General features: G+C 43.7%; 1 protein-coding gene across 3 annotated transcripts; it reads right to left on the reverse strand.

The window, feature by feature from the left end:
• Positions 1 to 380: 380 nt before the first annotated feature.
• On the reverse strand, positions 381 to 15,482 carry LOC133381073 (zinc finger protein 345-like). Of its 3 annotated transcripts, none has more exons than XM_061619563.1 (4): positions 15,395 to 15,482; positions 11,713 to 11,845; positions 9,109 to 9,204; positions 381 to 7,651 (listed from the first exon to the last, which is right to left on the reverse strand). In XM_061619563.1, the coding sequence occupies exons 2-4, from the start codon at positions 11,717 to 11,719 to the stop codon at positions 5,085 to 5,087; spliced, it is 2,670 nt and encodes an 889-aa protein (XP_061475547.1). In that variant the 5' UTR covers positions 11,720 to 11,845; positions 15,395 to 15,482; the 3' UTR covers positions 381 to 5,084. The 3 variants fall into 3 exon arrangements, with proteins under 3 accessions (XP_061475547.1, XP_061475546.1, XP_061475548.1); XM_061619562.1 differs by having other exon boundaries at positions 15,084 to 15,436; XM_061619564.1 differs by lacking the exon at positions 9,109 to 9,204 and having other exon boundaries at positions 15,084 to 15,438.
• Between the last annotated feature and the right edge of the window lie 2,244 nt (positions 15,483 to 17,726).

Genomic DNA, 17,726 nt, shown 5'->3' on the forward strand with positions numbered 1-17,726 from the left:
AGGGAGACTGGAGTCTCGGGGTCACCAGAAAGTGTTTCAAGAGAAAGGTCAAGGGCACCTTTCTATCTGAGGAAGTGATCTGTGGCATTGCAAAGTGGAAAGTCAGTACAGGCCTCTCCACCACCCTCATTCTTGTCTTCACACTAGAAGGGAGCTCAAGAGGACCTCCTGTGAATTATGCAGGTCAAGGAGTGGCCTTTTCTGATGCTGATACCAGAAACAAACTAACTGCCTTTGCAAAAGCCTCGTTCTCTGGAGAGACCCTCCTCCTCCTCCTCTGGCTGGGAAAGGATACCCCACTGGCGCTCTCTCATGGAACAAGTTATCACAGCTACCCCTCCACAAAAAAAACAGAAATCTGTAGAAAATCAGCCTCAAGTTTATTTTTATTTATTTATTTTTGTTTTAATTGGATTCTTTGTGTGTCTATGTACAGATACCATTAAACAGACAACAACAAGCTCCAGAACGCCTCAGATTTTTTTCTTGGCTTGCCTCTTAGCCTGGGTGGTTAAATCAGGGGTCCCCAACCTTTTTGGGCCCAGGACGCAAATTGGGAAATTTTGTTGTAGGCACCACAAATTACCTATTTCACAAAAAAACAGTGATGCTGGAACATAAAACAAAACAGGCAAACCAAATGTCTAGACCAGGTGTGGTGAACCTTTCTGAGAGCATGTGCCCAAATTGGCGATAATATTCTAAACAATTCTCTCACGTGCCCATGGTAATTTTGAGCAGCAGATTATCATTCATTATTATTATTTGTATTTTACAAATATGTGGCGGGGGTGGGGGGAAGAAAGGAAAGTGCGAGAACCCCAAAACTACGCTAGCAGCTCAGGCCCCTCCTGCCACCCGGCAGCACCAAGGCTCTTCCCCTTCCTTTCTTCCCTCCCGCCTCTCCTTCTCTCCGGCTGCCTGCGGTTGTTCTTCTCCTTCAGTTGTTCCTCCCCTTAATCCCCTCCTACCACGCTCCAAGGAGGGCGTGTGAAAGCACAGCATCTTGCCCAAGAGCCCCAGCAGAGATGCGTAAGGCCTCTGTGAGAGGAAGAGATCCCACAAGGTTCTCAGACTGTGGTGTCTCTTGGGGGAGGCAGAGAGCCAGGTGTGCCAACAAAACATTTTTGCGCACCACCTTGGGCATGCGTGCCGTAGGTTCGCTACCCCGGCATAGACACTCCCCTACCCGAATTAAAAGACACATACAAAAAAAAATTCACCATCTGAAAATAAAGGCAGCAGCTTCAAACCAAAAAACTCATCTTAAAAAAACAACATTTGGAGGGGCAAGGTGCCTTGGCATATGACAAAGAGATTTATTACTCTAACAAGGCTGGAGTCCTATGCACACTTTCTTGGGAGTAATCCCATTTAATTCAATGAGACTTACTTTTGGGTAAGCACATGTAGGATTGCAATGTAAGTGTACTTAACACTGCAGGCCCATTTACCACCACATTGCGTGCATGCGTGCGTTAATTTGTAATGGCGATATTGTCTGAGCTCACTGCCCCGTTTCTCAGTGGTGAAGCATCTGCTTTGCATGCAGGCAGACCCAGGTTCAATCCCCAAGCATTTCCAGGTATGTACTGGTAAATGACAGCTTATGGGACAAACACCTGCAGAAATAGTTTTCCATCATTTTATGGGCTGACAAGATCCTCAGACTTGTCAGAATACAGGCAGATTCACAAAGCCCCCCCCCCAAAAAAACTGCTAGTCGCACAGAGTAACAAATCTTGTATCTTCACAGTTCTTTTGACTAAGGCCTTTTCAGTATTTCTGCTTCTTACACTCCAGAAAAGAGTCAGTCATGAGCCAGAATTTCTTGACCAAAGTTTTACTTCCATTCCACTCCATAGCTTTTTCATTCCATTTCACCTTCACCGGATTTGCCCCCAAAACTGAGCTTGGTGACAATCTTCACTGAAGATTTCCTGACAGTTCAAACATTTCTAACTATTCCTTCCACTGGTATCTACTACAGGCACCTATTATGTAGGAGAGATGTATTGAAAAGCAAATGACAAAAGTTTCCCACAAGTATGAACATAATTATTATGCCTCTCGCTTACGGAAGTTGTCTAAGACTGAAGCTCTTTCCACTCTCTCAGCATTTTATGGATTCTCCCCTATAAGGATCCTTTGATATGAACAAAGAATGGCAATCTGATTAAAGCTGTTTCCACCTGTGAATTCTTTGACGCGAAATGTGGAAGGTATGCTGAATGAAACTTTGTCCACGCTCTGGAGCTATATCGTTTCCCCCCAGTGTGTGTTTTTTTTTAATATGTAGCAAGGGTGCAACCCTGGCTAAAGATCTTTCCACTTTCCAGACCTGTATGGGACTTTTGAAGCACAGAAAGACTGTAACTTTGCTTAACGTTTTTTCCACATTCCAAGCATTTACATGGCTTTTCCCCTGTATGGATCATATGATGTGCCTAAAGATGGCAATTCTGATGAAAGCTCTTTCCACACTCCAAACATTTATAAGGTTTGCCCCCTGTATGAGTTCTTTGATGCAAAGTACGGTGGAAATGTTGACTGAACCTCTTTCCACATGCCAAACATTTATATGGTTTGTCCTCTGTATGCATTCTTTGATGTTTAGTAAGGCAGCTATTATTATTATTATTGTCGTTGTTGTTAACAACAACAGCAGCAGCAGCAGCAGCAACAACAACAACAATAATAATAATATCCTGTCTTTTCCACAGAACTGGGACTCAAGGTGACTAACAAAGATTAAAACAAATACAGTTAAAAACATATAATTATACAGAAGTTGATTAAAATTAATTCAACTAACGATAAAATTAAACCTAATTAACACATAGCAATTAAAAAAACACAAAATACAAATTGGTAAAAACAGCACCCTATTTAATAGCCCTTGCAGTCAGTTCCCAAAAGCCTGTCAGAACAGGAAAGTCTTCACGGTTATACGGTTTCGGCCCAGTATATCTGAAGGAACGCCTCCAGAATCACCGATTGTGCCGCCTGACGAGATCAGCCTCGCAAGACCTTCTCTCGGTCCCACCGGTGAGAACAGCTAGGCTGGTACGGACCAGAGAGAGGGCATTCTCTGTTGTGGCCCCCACCCTCTGGAACTCTCTCCCTTTCGATCTCAGACATGCTCCCTCCCTGTCCAGCTATCGCCGAGCCTTGAAGGCCTGGCTGTTCAGGCAGGCCTACAAGATTGGGACAGATTAATTTATGTTACTTTTGAATTAATGAATGGTTTTTTAGCTTAAAATTTGATTATGTTGATCTATATGTATTGTTTTTATTCTTGTTGTTCGTCGCCTAGAGTGTCCCGGACAGATAGGCGGCTGAAAAATAAAATTATTTATTTATTTATTTATTTATTCACCTGCCAAAAAAAGGATAGCCGGGAGGGAGCCAGTCTGACCTCCCTAGGAAGGGAGTTCCCAAGCCTGAGAGCAGCCACTGAGAAAGTTCTTTCCTGTGTTCTCACCAGACATGCCTGCGAGGGCGGTGGGACAGAGAGAACAGCCTCCCCCAATGATCTCAAGGCTCAGACAGGCTCATATGGGAAGATACGGTCCTTCAGATCGCCTGGACCTGAGCCGTATAGGGCTTTACAAAAGCACTCCTACCAGCACTTTGAATTGTGCTCAGAAACAGACCAGTAGCCAGTGGAGCTGTTGTAACCAGGGAGTCGTGTGCCAGCCGCAGTTAACAATCTGGCTGCAGCTCTTTAGACCTGCTGAAGTTTCTGAACATTTTTCAAAGGCAGCCCCATATAGAGCACATTACAGTAATCCAAACAGGAAGTGACTAAGGCATGTGTCACTGTGGCCAGATCAGGCATATCCAGGAATGGATGCAGTTAGTGCACTAGGTTTTTTTTACTTTTTACTGTCTGTCGCTTTGGGTTCATTTTTATGAAGAAAAGTGGCTAGTAAATTTAATGAATAAAATAAATAATAATAAATAATTTTAACAGTACAAATGCACTCCTGGCTACTGCTGAAACCTGATCAGCTAAACCTGAGCCTCAGGGCTGAATCCAGGAGAACACCCAAACTGCAAACCTGTGTCTCCAGGAGGAATGTAACCCCAACCAAAACAGGTTGAATCCTTGTTCCCTGATCTGCCTTCCAACTGACCAGGAGCACCTCTTTCTTGACTGGATTAGGCTTCAATTTGTTTGCCCTCATTCAGTCCATTACTGATGTCAGACACTGGTTTAGAACCAAAACAGCTTCCTTGGAAGAAATAGAGTTGGGTGTCATCAGCATACTGGTGGCACCGGACTCCACAGCTCTGGACAACCTCTCCCAACAGTTTCATGTGTATGTTAAATGGCATAGGGAACAGAACAGAACCTTGAGGGACTCCATAGGCCAACAGCCAAGGAGTCAAACAGGAATCTCCCAGCACCACTTCTGGGTTCGCACCTCCAGAAAGGAATGCAGCCACTGTGAAACACTGCCCCCAAGTCCCATCCCATTGAGGCAGCCCAGAAGGATACCATGGTTGATGATATCGAAAGCCACTGAGAGGTTTAGCAGAACCAACAGGGACACTCCTGCTGTCCAGTTCCCGGCACAAGTCATTCACCAAGGCGACCACTGCCATCTCTATCCCATAACCTGAAGCCAGACTGAAATGGATCTAGATAATCTGTCCCATCCAGAAACTCCTGGAGCTGAGACATCACCACATGCTTCAGTACCTTGCCCAGAAATATTGGAGACTGACCAATAATTATCCAATACAGAGGGATTCAGGGAAGGCTTTTTCAATAGGGGTCTTACAACTCCCTCCTTCAGGCATGCTGGGACCCTGCTTTGCTGTAGAGAGGCATGAATCGCTTCTTTTAAGCACTCAGCCAATCCCCGCCTGGCCTTTTTAAAGAGCCAGGAGGGGCAAGGATCTAACGCACATGTGATGGCCCTCACCTCTCCAATAATCCTGTCCACATCCTCAGGATGTACTAATTAAAAAATATCCATTAACACTGGTCAAGCGGAAGCCAAAGTTAGATCCACTGGGCCTATATCAATTATAGCATCCATGGGAGCTACCCTCACTGAAGTTCTTTCCACACTCTAATCACTGATAAGGTTTGTTCCCTGTATGAGTTCTTGGATATGAAGTAAGGGCAGAACTCTGAATGAAGCTCTTTCCACACTCCAGTCATTGATACGGTTTGTCCCTTGTATAAGTTCTTCAGTAAGGGAGCTACTCTGATTGAAGCTTTTTCCATACTCTAAGCATTGATCAGATTTGTCACCTGTATGAATTTTTTGATGTGAAGTAAGGGAGTTACTCTGGCTGAAGCTCTTTCCACACTCCAAGCATTTATAAGGCTTTTCCCCTGTATGAGTTCTTTGATGTTTAGTAAGGGTGGTACCCACACTGAAGCTCTTTCCGCACTCCAAGCATTTATAAGGCTTTTCCCCTGTATGAATTCTTTGATGGGCAGTAAGGTGGTGATGATGACTGAAGCTCTTTCCACACTCCAGGCATTCATAAGGTTTGGCCCCTGTATGAGTTCTCTCATGTGAAATAAGGGTGGAAGTTTGACTAAAGCTCTTCCCACACTCCAAACATTGATAAGGTTTGTCCCCTGTATGAGTTCTTTGATGTTTAGTAAGAGTGGTACTCACACTGAAGCTCTTTCCACACTCCAAGCATTTGTAAGGCTTTTCCCCTGTATGAGTTCTCTGATGCGACATAAGAGAGCTACTGTGACTGAAGCTCTTTCCACACTCCAAGCATTGATAAGGTTTGACCCCTGTATGAATTCTTTGATGTTTAGTAAGGTTGCTACTGTGACTGAAGCTGTTTCCACATTCCAAGCACTGATAAGGTTTGTCCCCTGTATGAGTTCTTTGATGTGATGTAAGGTTGCTACTGTGACTGAAGCTCTTTCCACACTCCAAGCATTGATAAGGTTTGTCCCCTGTATGAGTTCTTTGATGTGACGTAAAAGAGCTACTGTGACTGAAGCCCTTTCCACACTCAAAGCATTTATAAGGTTTATCCCCTATATGAGCGCTTTGATGTTTATTAAGGGAGCTACTCTCACTGAAGCTCTTTCCACAGTCAAAGCACTGATAAGGTTTGTCCCCTATATGTGCTCTTTGATGTTTAGTAAGGGAGTTTCTCCAACTGAAGCTCCTTCCGCAGTCCAGGCATTGATAAGGTTTGTCCCCTGTATGAATTCTTTGATGTGAAGTAAGGGAGCTACTCTGGCTGAAGCTCTTTCCACACTCCAAGCATTCGTAAGGTTTGTCCCCAGTATGAGCTCTTTGGTGTTTAGTAAGGGAGCTACTCTCACTGAAGCTCTTTCCACACTCCAAGCATTTGTAAGGCTTTTCCCCTGTATGAGTTCTTTGATGTGCAGTAAGGTGGTGATGATGACTGAAGCTCTTGCCACACTCCAAGCATTCATAAGGTTTGTCCCCTGTATGAGTTCTTTGATGTTTAGTAAGGGAGCTATTCTCACTGAAACTCTTTCCACATTCCAAGCATTGATAAGGTTTGTCCCCTGTATGAGTTCTTTGATGTGATGTAAGGGTGCTACTGTGACTGAAGCCCTTTCCACACTCAAAGCATTTATAAGGTTTATCCCCTGTATGAGTTCTTTGATGTTTAGTAAGGGAGCTATGCTCACTGAAGCTCTTTCCACACTCTAAGCATTTATAAGGTTTGTCCCCTGTATGTGTTCTTTGATGTTTAGTAAGAGAGCTACTCTGACTAAAGCTCTTTCCACACTCCAAACATTCATAAGGTTTGTTCCTCATATGAGTTCTTTGATGTAAAGTGAGGGTGCTACTGTGACTGAAGCTCTTTCCACACTCCAAGTATTTATAAGATTTGTCCCCTGTATGACTTCTTTGATGTCCAGTAAGGAATACATGTTGACTGAAGCTTTTTCCACACTCCAAGCATTTATATGGTTTCTCTCTTGTGTGACTCTTCTGATGGCTTGTCAAATTATAGCTCTGGCTGAAACCTTCCCCACAGTTAGGGCACATATACAGTTTTTCCCCTGTGCGACTTCTTTGATATCTAGGGAGTTGATAATCCTGTTTAAAGCTCTGGTGAAAATCCAAACATTTATACAATTTCTCTGCTGTGCGCATTCTCTCATGGCTAACAATCATGAAATGATCAGAACAGCTCTTGTCACCTTTGTAGAATTTATATGTTTTCTCCCCTATATATTGTTTTTTATGGGAAGCAAGCTTTCCACTCTGACCAATACTTTCCCCACAGCCTAAGGATGTATTTGGTTTCTCTCTGGTGTGAACTGTCTGATGTCTAAGAAGGCTTGATTTATCAAAAAATCCCTTCCCACATTTCAAGCATTTATATGGTTTCTCTCTCATATGCCTTCTCTGATGTGTATTCCAGGCTTTTTGGCAGCTTAAGATTTTACTGCACTCAAGGGACATTCTCATTTCCTTCTGATAATGAATACCCCCTTGAATTTTATTTTTACCACGCTGAGAAGCACTGCATTCATTCCTCAGCTTCTGCATTTGTCTCTTCTCTCGTCTCTTTGCTTCATCTCGACTTGCCAATTTTCGTTTCTCCTTCTGCCCCTCACCTCTTTCCAGTAACACTTCTGATGGCTCCCCTCCAGCCATGTTCCTCCAGGCATCTCCTGATAGAACAACAAGGAAAGCTGGCAAAGCATGTATTTCTGTTATGATTTGTACTTTGAAAAACTATTTCTGGGGGCTCTGTTGATGTCAGAGTGTAACTGTCAAAGTTTGAGGCCTTGTACAGACTTACTTTGGCAGTAGCTGATTGGTGACAGGTTGTGAAAAGAGAGAGAGAGAGAGAGAGAGACCATCATTTTTAATTTATGGATGGGGCCTGGATCAGGTACATTCATTTTGATCAGTCTGGGAAACAACAGTCTAGAAGTGTGGTTGTATTAAAATATTGTTGTATGTTACTCAGTACTGTAAATGTATATTGCTGTGCATTATTGTTAAAAGGACCTTTATCTTTTTCTAATAAATGCCTAGTTTCTACACTTTTATGTGGGCGCACATGTTCTAGCAGTGCTCAGTTTTGACTCCAGCTAAAGGTTCCATTGGGGCAGTGTATTAGAGGGATCACAATGGTGGTGGGACCATGCAAGAGTCCCCAATACGTTTGTCTATCAGACCTCGTGTGTTAATACTGGTGTCCATCTCACGACTAAGCCACTTCTACCAAGCTACTAGGAAGCTTTAAAGGCATCCTAAGGGAATGGTGGCAGTGGGAAAAGGTCTCATTGAGTGTTGACAGAAAGTGAGGCTGAGGGAACTGTTTCTCGACAGGTGGTGGGACCCAATTCCCTGCGAGTGCCAAGGAAGAAAATAAACATTTGTGCAGCAAATAAAACTGAAAGTGTTACTGTAGGGAATGTCAGTACTTCAAAAACAGCAGCAATGATAATTTCTTTTGTACTAATGCACATTCAAAAGAGAGGAGGGACACAGCCTGAGCAAGAGTGATAGCAACGAGACCTGCTTTAATCACTAAAAGACTAAGGTGTTTGCTGGAAAAGCCCAGTGTACCCAAAGAGAAACATTGTTATAGAATGAAGAAGTGAATGTAAAAGTTCCAGGGAGAAGGGATGAAAGTTGCAGGGGATGGGGAAGATACAAGTTGAATGTGAAAGGAGAATGGGAGACGAAGTTACAGGAGATGGGCAAAAATATTTTGACAAGCATTTGGGAGTGGGATCTCCACAGAGCTTCTGAATCGGCAAATTCTGCCTAAAATAGGGAGGCTATCACAATACTTCCATAGCAAATGACAGCTTGAGGAAAGCTAAGTGATGCAAAACCTTGCCACAAGGTAAACATCACTGCAAAAATATATCAATTTTCAAAGATGTATTGGTTGAAAATGTCAGTAATTGTCAGCTGATCAAGCTATATTTTACTTCCATCTGCCACTATTTTGTGACTGGTGGGCTTCAGTAATTTTCAGGTGTCTGAAGTGGGCCCTGGGTTAGAAGGTTTGAGAACCCCTGTGCTAGGTAATGTTGATGGGGAAACAGCTCATATTCTACAATTTATTCACAATTCCAAGACAAAGTAGTCCATTCACACATCTATATACCTCCTGATCTCTCCTCTTCTGCAAAACCCTGAACAAAGAAGTCTTCTGCATTTCCTTCCAGCCAAACTATGAAGTTAGGTTTCAAACTCAGGTGTCCTTTTTCAAACAAAAAACATAAACATGAATCAACCTAAAGAGCAACAGTCTATTGGTCTGCCCAGGAACAGTAGTGTGGTAGCAAATTCAGAAGTGAATGGTTCCTCCATTATAGTCACAGCCACTTCCCCTCAAGGTTACCCCCTTCTAAGATTATACAACCTAAAATGATAGAATAATCTGGCCAGGCTTGAATACTGCTTTCTGCTTCTCTATCACTGTCACCATTTGACTGTCCTTTCTCACTGAGATATATTAATTTAGTTTATTGAATTCAGTGTCTACACATTTACAAGGGTGTAGTTGTCTGTGGTCTTGGGGGTCTTAGACCCCTTACTTTTTTGGGAGCAGGGTCCCAATGTCTCCAGGATCCTACAAGCTAATCAGAGGAAGTGAGGCAGCCACTGAGAATACTCTTTTCAGTAGCTAAACCTTCCCCCATTCATGCTTATTGGCTCCTAGGGATATCTGTTGTTGCGGGAGAAGGCATTAACAAGGATCTCATTCTCAATCCAGCAGCAAAAAGGGGTGTGTGGGTGTGTCTATCATGAAGGGATCCTGCACGTCTGAATTTGCCACTGCACTGCTGCACATTTATCTCCTGCTGCTATTAAATTGCTTGATTATGTAGATGGGATGCTATCATCAGGATTCACTGTCTCTTCTTCTGCAATTACAGAATTCTCAGTCTGCACAACTTGTCTTTTTGAAGTATGAACAAAAAAAGTCTTGCTTGCATTTGACACTCATTGGGGCTTGCATAACTAACTCAGAAAGCCCACTCGCAGTAAGGAAAAAAACATACTTTTAAAAAAGCGGCTATGTGCATAGGCTTCACCCCACCTCCCATCCTCTTTTTTGCTGCTGGGTTAAGATAAAGCCTGTTTTTCCTATATGAAGGAATTCACACTCACTAAGCAGGCCAGGCATTCATTTTGCATAGGAATTTGTAACCTTTTGAACTTTGTCACCTTCTAGAAGGTAAGAAGGGATTTTTCCAGCCCCTTCTATCTCCCTGTGTCACCCCCTCCTCCTCTACATACCTAGAATGTTAGGAACAGAGAGAGGTTTTAGCCCATTCAGCCAATTTTTCATCATCGTCGTCATCATCATTATGCTGCAAGGTAAGGAACTTCCTTTGCTGAGTTTCCCTTATAGGCTGCCATACTAAGATACAGAGTAACTGCATTTGGGCAGAGCTTATGAGTTTTAGGGAGAAACTTAAGCACGGAAATGTCTGATCCTAGCCTGTGGCATTGGCTGCACCACACACATATTCTTAGGCATAATCATTTGCATTTCACCTTACCATGCATGACATTTCTTGTGGCTTTGGGCTAGAAAAAAAATACATCTTCTCCTTACGCTCCCCTGCCCCCCCTTTTTGGTGCTGGGTTGAAAATGAGATCCTTTTTAATGCCTTCTCCTGCAACAACAGACATCCCTAGGAGCCAATCAGCATAAAAGGGCAGTGTGCTAGCTACTCAGAAAAATCTTCTCAGTGGCTGACTCATCTCCTTTCACTCTGACTGGCTCTAGTCAGCAGGAAAGGACAAGGAAGCATGTTAGCAGACTCTTCTCAGTGGCTAACACACTCCCCTTGCATGCTGATTGGCTCATAGGATGTTGGAGACATGGGGTCACTGCTGGGATCTGGCTCCCGAGACCCCAGATGACTACACCCCTGTCCAGGAGCGGCCAAATGGGAGGGGTGCTGTTCACCAGGCCTCCCGGCAGTGGCATCACTGCCACCTACTGTAAGGTAGAGGGGCAAGGCAATGGGAAGGTTGGGGCTCTGTGGGTGTCCTGGTGGAGCCAATCTGATATTCTTCCTGGTGTGCCCACACAGCCCCAAGCTACCTGTTGCCTTACCCCTCCCCTTCCCTGCCAGCCGCTCCTATCTACCTTAGTACTGTGTACCCTGAATGAATGGTAAGTTCCCCCCACCCCCATTCCAACAAGAGACTTGCCTGCCCAGAAAACTATGCTGCCTATATTACCACCATTATTAAAGGCATTGTTATTACTGTTAGATTTATTACCTGCCCTTTACCAAAAAGTCCCAGGGAGGGTCCCAACAATACAAAATACAACATTAAAACAGTTTAAAACAAATAACATTCACAGCAAGATATAGATAGATAGATATATAGATATAGATATCTATCTATCTATCTATCTATCTATCTATCTATCTATCTATCTATCTATCTATCTATCTATCTATCTATCTATCTATCTATCTATCTATCTATCTATCTATCTATCTATCTATCTATCTATCTATATATCACAAGGGATCACAAGTGGGGTGAGTGCTATTGCACTCATGTTTTACTTATGGGCTCCCCATGGTCATCTGGTTGGTCACTGTGAAAACAGAATCCCGGACTACGCAAATCTTTGGTTTTATCCAGCAGGTCTCTTGTTATATTCCTATGCTCAGAGTAAGTCCATCAGCACCTTTCTAATGACCTCATTGGCAACACCCCCAACAGGAATTCATACCTTCCATAGCTATTGATTAAGGACGAAACGATCCTTGCCCAAAGAAATCACCATCAACTATCTGGTCTGGATCCAGCAGGGCCTATTCCTCTTCGGTGAAATGCAAGGACACCTCCTCAAAGGTCACCAGTCCCTACAAGAACAAAACAATTGCCTTCCTCATAAATGCTCCCAGGCAAGATGTGGACATCATCTGCCCTCCACTCACTGTCTGAAGAGTGATGTGGCAAGCAGGAATTTTTCCTTCAGTGTTCACAAATTATCTCAGGTCAAGATGGCATGTACACAAGAGTTTTTAAAGAACTCCAATGTGACACTGCTGATCTTCTAAGAAAAAAATTCACTAACCTACTTTTTAATCCAGGAGGTAAGAAATGGGATCCTGTGCAAGTTTGCTGAGAATGGATTGATCATTTGGATTCTTACTGAGTTCAGTGGAATTTACTCCCCTGTAATCAAGCTTAGGATACGTGAAACTGACCACAGGGGGTGGGGAGGGGAGGAGGAGGGAGGGAAGAAAGGCAGAGGGGAGAAAGGGCAAAGGGGAGGAGAAGGATAGGTTTGATTATTTGCATATTTATTTAGTTCAATGGGATTTACTGCCATGCAATCATGCTTAGGATAAGTAAAATGACCGGGGGGGAGGGAGGGGGGAGGGCTGGAGTGGGCAGGGAAGGAGGAAGAAGGAAGAGGGGAGGGGAGGAGGAAGAGAAAGGGGAAAGGCAGGTCTGATCATTAACATGTTTATTGAGTTCAATGAGATTTACTCCTATGCAATCACGGTTAGCATAGGTACAACTGACCATGGGGAAGGGGGAGGGGAGAGGGAAGGAGAAAGGGGAGCAGGAGGGGATTGGAGGGGGAGGGGCAAAAGGAGGGGGAGGGGCAAAAGGAGGGGGAGGGCAGGTTTGATCATTTGCATGCTTATTGAGTTCAATGGTATTTACTCCCGTGCAATCATGCTTAAGATAGGTAAAACTGATCATGGGGAGGGGAGGAAAAGAGGAGGGGGGGCAAGATGGAGGGGATAAGAGGGAGGAAAAGGGAGGGTGGGTTTGATCATTTGCATGCTTTTTGAGTTCAGTGGGATTTATTCCTGTGCAATCATGCTTTGGATAGGTGAAACCGACCTGGGGTTGGGGCAGGGAGGGGATTGGGTGGGTAGGCACTGGACAGAGGGGAAGCCCCTTTCCTTTCTAAAAGGAAAACACTGAACAGTATCATTGCTCTTCAGCGTTCCCCCCCCCCTTTTTTTTATTCTACAGCAGGCACATGTAGTAGCCTCCCACCCAAATTTAAACCAAAGCTGTCCCTGGCCACATCCACACCAGACCTTTATTTCCCTTTAGATAGTCATGGCTTCTCTCAAATCCTGGAAAGTGAAGGGTGCTGAGAGTTGCTAGGAGACACCCTATTCCCCTCACAGAGCTTTAATCAGAGCGGCTGACTGTTAAACCACTCTGGCCACTGGAGTTCTGTGAGTAGAACAGGAGTCTCCTCTCAGCACCCTTCACAAGCTACACTTCCCAGGATTCTCTGGGGGAAGCCATGACTGTCTCACATGAAATCAAAGTCTGGTGTGGGTGTGGCCCCCTGATTAGTCAAGCCCAGCAGCTGTGAGCCTGGCTTTTAGAACACTGACAGTTGGTTCTTACTGAGAACGCCCAACATTATCACCGAGTTCAAGGTAAAATTTCTTAAATTAATTAAAAATCAGCCAGGCATTTTTTAAACTTTTAAACGGCACAAGATGAAGGTCATAGTATGGGGCAAGGTCAGTAATAGGATTACAGGTACTCTGTGAACATGGCTCATTTTTAATTAATTTCAAAAGACTATGAGAATTCTGACAGAAAAAAGACCAAAAGGGCTCTGGGTTTTCCTCCTCTCTTTTTAGATTTTGAACTCTTGATTCTTTCTGACTGTTTTGTGTATTGCCATGAAAATTTAGAGGGTTGTTAAGCAAGCATTTCTGAGTTCAGGACTATAAGTTTTGTAAGGTTTTGTTTTGAGATGAGCTTATGGGAAGCGTTAGAATGGCATGGGGGTGGTATTTTCAATTTAACATTGCAGAATGTGAAAAATCCACGCTGGCTATAGTATACAGCCACTCTTGTGGCTGTATAATATGTAACTTCTCCTGGAGATTGGCTTCCATATCTGAGGACTGACCAATGTAGTGCAATTTTTTTTAAAGGGTGATTCAGAGGGTATCCTGCAAATTAGAGCCTGACTGATTAGCTTAATATTTGTTTCAGAAAAACAAGTGGAAAACCTTATTAAGGACAGAACTACCACGCATAGAGAAGAAGTCTTGCTGAAGCAGAACTTGGATGGCTTCTGCAAGTGTAGGTCCTGTCTCATTAGCCACTTGAATTACTCAGACTTTTTAAAAGGTTTAGGTAAAGTCTATCACCAATGACTCCTGAGTAAGTTTAACAGTCATGGGATACGAGGAAAGATGCTCTTATAGATCAGTTACTGTTTAAAGATCAGGAAGGAGAGATTAGGAATAAATGGACAGCTCTCCCAATGGATGAATTTAAGAAGTGCTCCCCCCCCCAATAATCAGTATTAGGACCTGTGCTTTTTAACACGTTCCTAAATGACTTGGATTTAGGGATGAGAAGTGAAATAACCAAGTTTACTGATGATACCAAATTGTTCAAATTATCAATAGAAGCTAAAAACAAACATATAAAAACGTATTTAAAACAATTAAAACAGCTACTAACTGAACAGAATTAAAGAACATTAATGTCTATGTGTCTGTATAGCGTTGCCTACACAACAAAGTTTTAAGCAGGCGCTGAAAGGAATACAGTGAAGGCACCTGCCTGATGCCAATAGTTGCAGGGACTTCCAAAGAGTAGGTGCTGCCGCACTAAAAGAACAATTTCTTACAAGTGCAGAACAAGGATTATGTGGCACCCGTAACAGTGCCTGTTCTGCAGACTGAAATGCCAGAGTTGGTACATATGGTGTGGTCCCAAGCTGTTAAGGGCTTTATATACCAGTAGTGACACCCGGAACTTAGCCCAGTAACAAATTCACAGCCAGTGAAGATCCCTGAGCAAAGGTGTTATATGCTGACAGGGACTTGCTCCAGTCAACCATCTGGCTGCAGCATTCTGCATTCATTGCAGTTTCCGGGTCAAGTGCAAGGGAAGCTCCACGTGGAGTGTACTGCAGTAATCCAGTCTTGAAGTCACCAGTGCCTGAACTAATGGTGCACAACATTTAGCAGGGCTCTTACACCTGGCACGTCTACGTGGCTATATTCTATTACATGTGTATATCTAAATCTAATATATATTCAAGATCAGACTTCAAGCTAAACAAGAAAAAAACAGCACTTTAAAACAACCGACCTCACTTGCTATTTACATATAGCATTTTATTCATCACCACCAAATGCAGAGGTCCCCGAGGAATACCCAAATCGGGCTCCAAACACAGCCAGCCGGCCGAGCGGGGGCAAGCGGCAGATGGTAGAGCATGGATCCACAGGGCAGGATTGCATCGTCAGATCCTATGAGTCAGCTGAGAAGGGGCTGCTTAAAGGGGGGGGGTTCTGCTTTCTTTCAACATCCCCCTCCTCCCCCATTTATGCATCTTGACTTTGGGACTCCCTTCTTGCAACCCCGCCCAACATCACCGCGAGCAAAAAAAAAAGACTCACGCGCTCCCTCACTGTGTTTCTTTGAGGAAGCCGGGACACGAATAGGAAATCCCTCTTTTGGAATATTTCCTTCCGCTCTAGGAATGGCTGCTCATTGTTGATGTTAACCATTAAAGAGCACACACCCCTTGGCTGCTTCCATGCCCCCTCCCCTGCAACAGTCCATCAGCACTCTGTGCTCATTGAACATGCTCAGTCTTCATTGGGCTGGTTTTCTGCAGGGGTAGAGAATGCCTCCCCTAAGTAATTTTCCGAAAGGTGTTTTGCAGCTTCTGCAATTTGTGCTTTATGAATGGAGAGTTTCTCAGAAGATGAAAAGTATTTTTGGTGTAAATTCTCTCATGTATGGATCCCCTTATAGTTAACCAGACATGCCTTTGCAATACACTGAGAACTCATGCTTGTGTGTGTCTTGCATGCTTTTTTCAAGATTAATATGATGTGGCTTGATCTGTTAGAACATAAGAACATAAGAACATAAGAAGAGCCTGCTGGATCAGGCCCGTGGCCCATCTAGTCCAGCATCCTGTTCTCACAGTGGCCAACCAGGTGCCTGGGGGAAGCCCGCAAGCAGGACCCGAGTGCAAGAACACTCTCCCCTCCTGAGGCTTCCGGCAACTGGTTTTCAGAAGCATGCTGCCTCTGACTAGGGTGGCACAGCACAGCCATCACGGCTAGTAGCCATTGATAGCCCTGTCCTCCATGAATTTGTCTAATCTTCTTTTAAAGCCGTCCAAGCTGGTGGCCATTACTGCATCTTGTGGGAGCAAATTCCATAGTTTAACTATGCGCTAAGTAAAGAAGTACTTCCTTTTGTCTGTCCTGAATCTTCCAACATTCAGCTTCTTTGAATGTCCACGAGTTCTAGTATTATGAGAGAGGGAGAAGAACTTTTCTCTATCCACTTTCTCAATGCCATGCATAATTTTATACACTTCTATCATGTCTCCTCTGACCCGCCTTTTCTCTAAACTAAAAAGCCCCAAATGCTGCAACCTTTCCTCGTAAGGGAGTCGCTCCATCCCCTTGATCATTCTGGTTGCCCTCTTCTGAACCTTTTCCAACTCTAGAATATCCTTTTTGAGATGAGGCGACCAGAACTGTACACAGTATTCCAAATGCGGCCGCACCATAGATTTATACAACGGCATTATGATATTGGCTGTTTTATTTTCAATACCTTTCCTAATTATCGCTAGCATGGAATTTGCCTTTTTCACAGCTGCCGCACACTGGGTCAACATTTTCATCGTGCTGTCCACTACAACCCCGAGGTCTCTCTCCTGGTCGGTCACCGCCAGTTCAGACCCCATGAGCGTATATGTGAAATTCAGATTTTTTGCTCCAATATGTATAATTTTACACTTGTTTATATTGAATTGCATTTGCCATTTTTCCGCCCATTCACTCAGTTTGGAGAGATCTCTTTGGAGCTCTTCACAATCCCTTTTTGTTTTAACAACCCTGAACAATTTAGTGTCGTCAGCAAACTTGGCCACTTCACTGCTCACTCCTAATTCTAGGTCATTAATGAACAAGTTGAAAAGTACAGGTCCCAATACCGATCCTTGAGGGACTCCACTTTCTACAGCCCTCCATTGGGAGAACTGTCCGTTTATTCCTACTCTCTGCTTTCTGCTTCTTGACCAATTCCTTATCCACAAGAGGACCTCTCCTCTTATTCCATGACTGCTAAGCTTCCTCAGAAGTCTTTGGTGAGGTACCTTGTCAAACGCTTTTTGAAAGTCTAAGTACACTATGTCCACTGGATCACCTCTATCTATATGCTTGTTGACACTCTCAAAGAATTCTAATAGGTTACTGAGACAGGACTTTCCCTTGCAGAAGCCATGCTGTCTCTGCTTCAGCAAGGCTTGTTCTTCTATGTGCTTAGTTAATCTAGCTTTAATAATACTTTCTACCAGTTTTCCAGGGACAGAAGTTAAGCTAACTGGCCTGTAATTTCCGGGATCCCCTCTGGATCCCTTTTTGAAGATTGGCGTTACATTTGCCACTTTCCAGTCCTCGGGCACGGAGGAGGACCCGAGGGACAAGTTACATATTTTAGTTAGCAGATCAGCAATTTCACATTTGAGTTCTTTGAGAACTCTCGGGTGGATGCCATCCGGGCCCGGTGATTTGTCAGTTTTTATATTGTCCATTAAGCCTAGAACTTCCTCTCTCGTTACCACTATTTGTCTCAGTTCCTCAGAATCCCTTCCTGCAAATGTTAGTTCAGGTTCAGGGATCTGCCCTATATCTTCCACTGTGAAGACAGATGCAAAGAATTCATTTAGCTTCTCTGCAATCTCCTTATCGTTCTTTAGTACAC

Source organism: Rhineura floridana, chromosome 3 (genome assembly GCF_030035675.1).
Source record: "Rhineura floridana isolate rRhiFlo1 chromosome 3, rRhiFlo1.hap2, whole genome shotgun sequence".
Taxonomy (NCBI): Eukaryota; Metazoa; Chordata; class Lepidosauria; order Squamata; family Rhineuridae; genus Rhineura; species Rhineura floridana.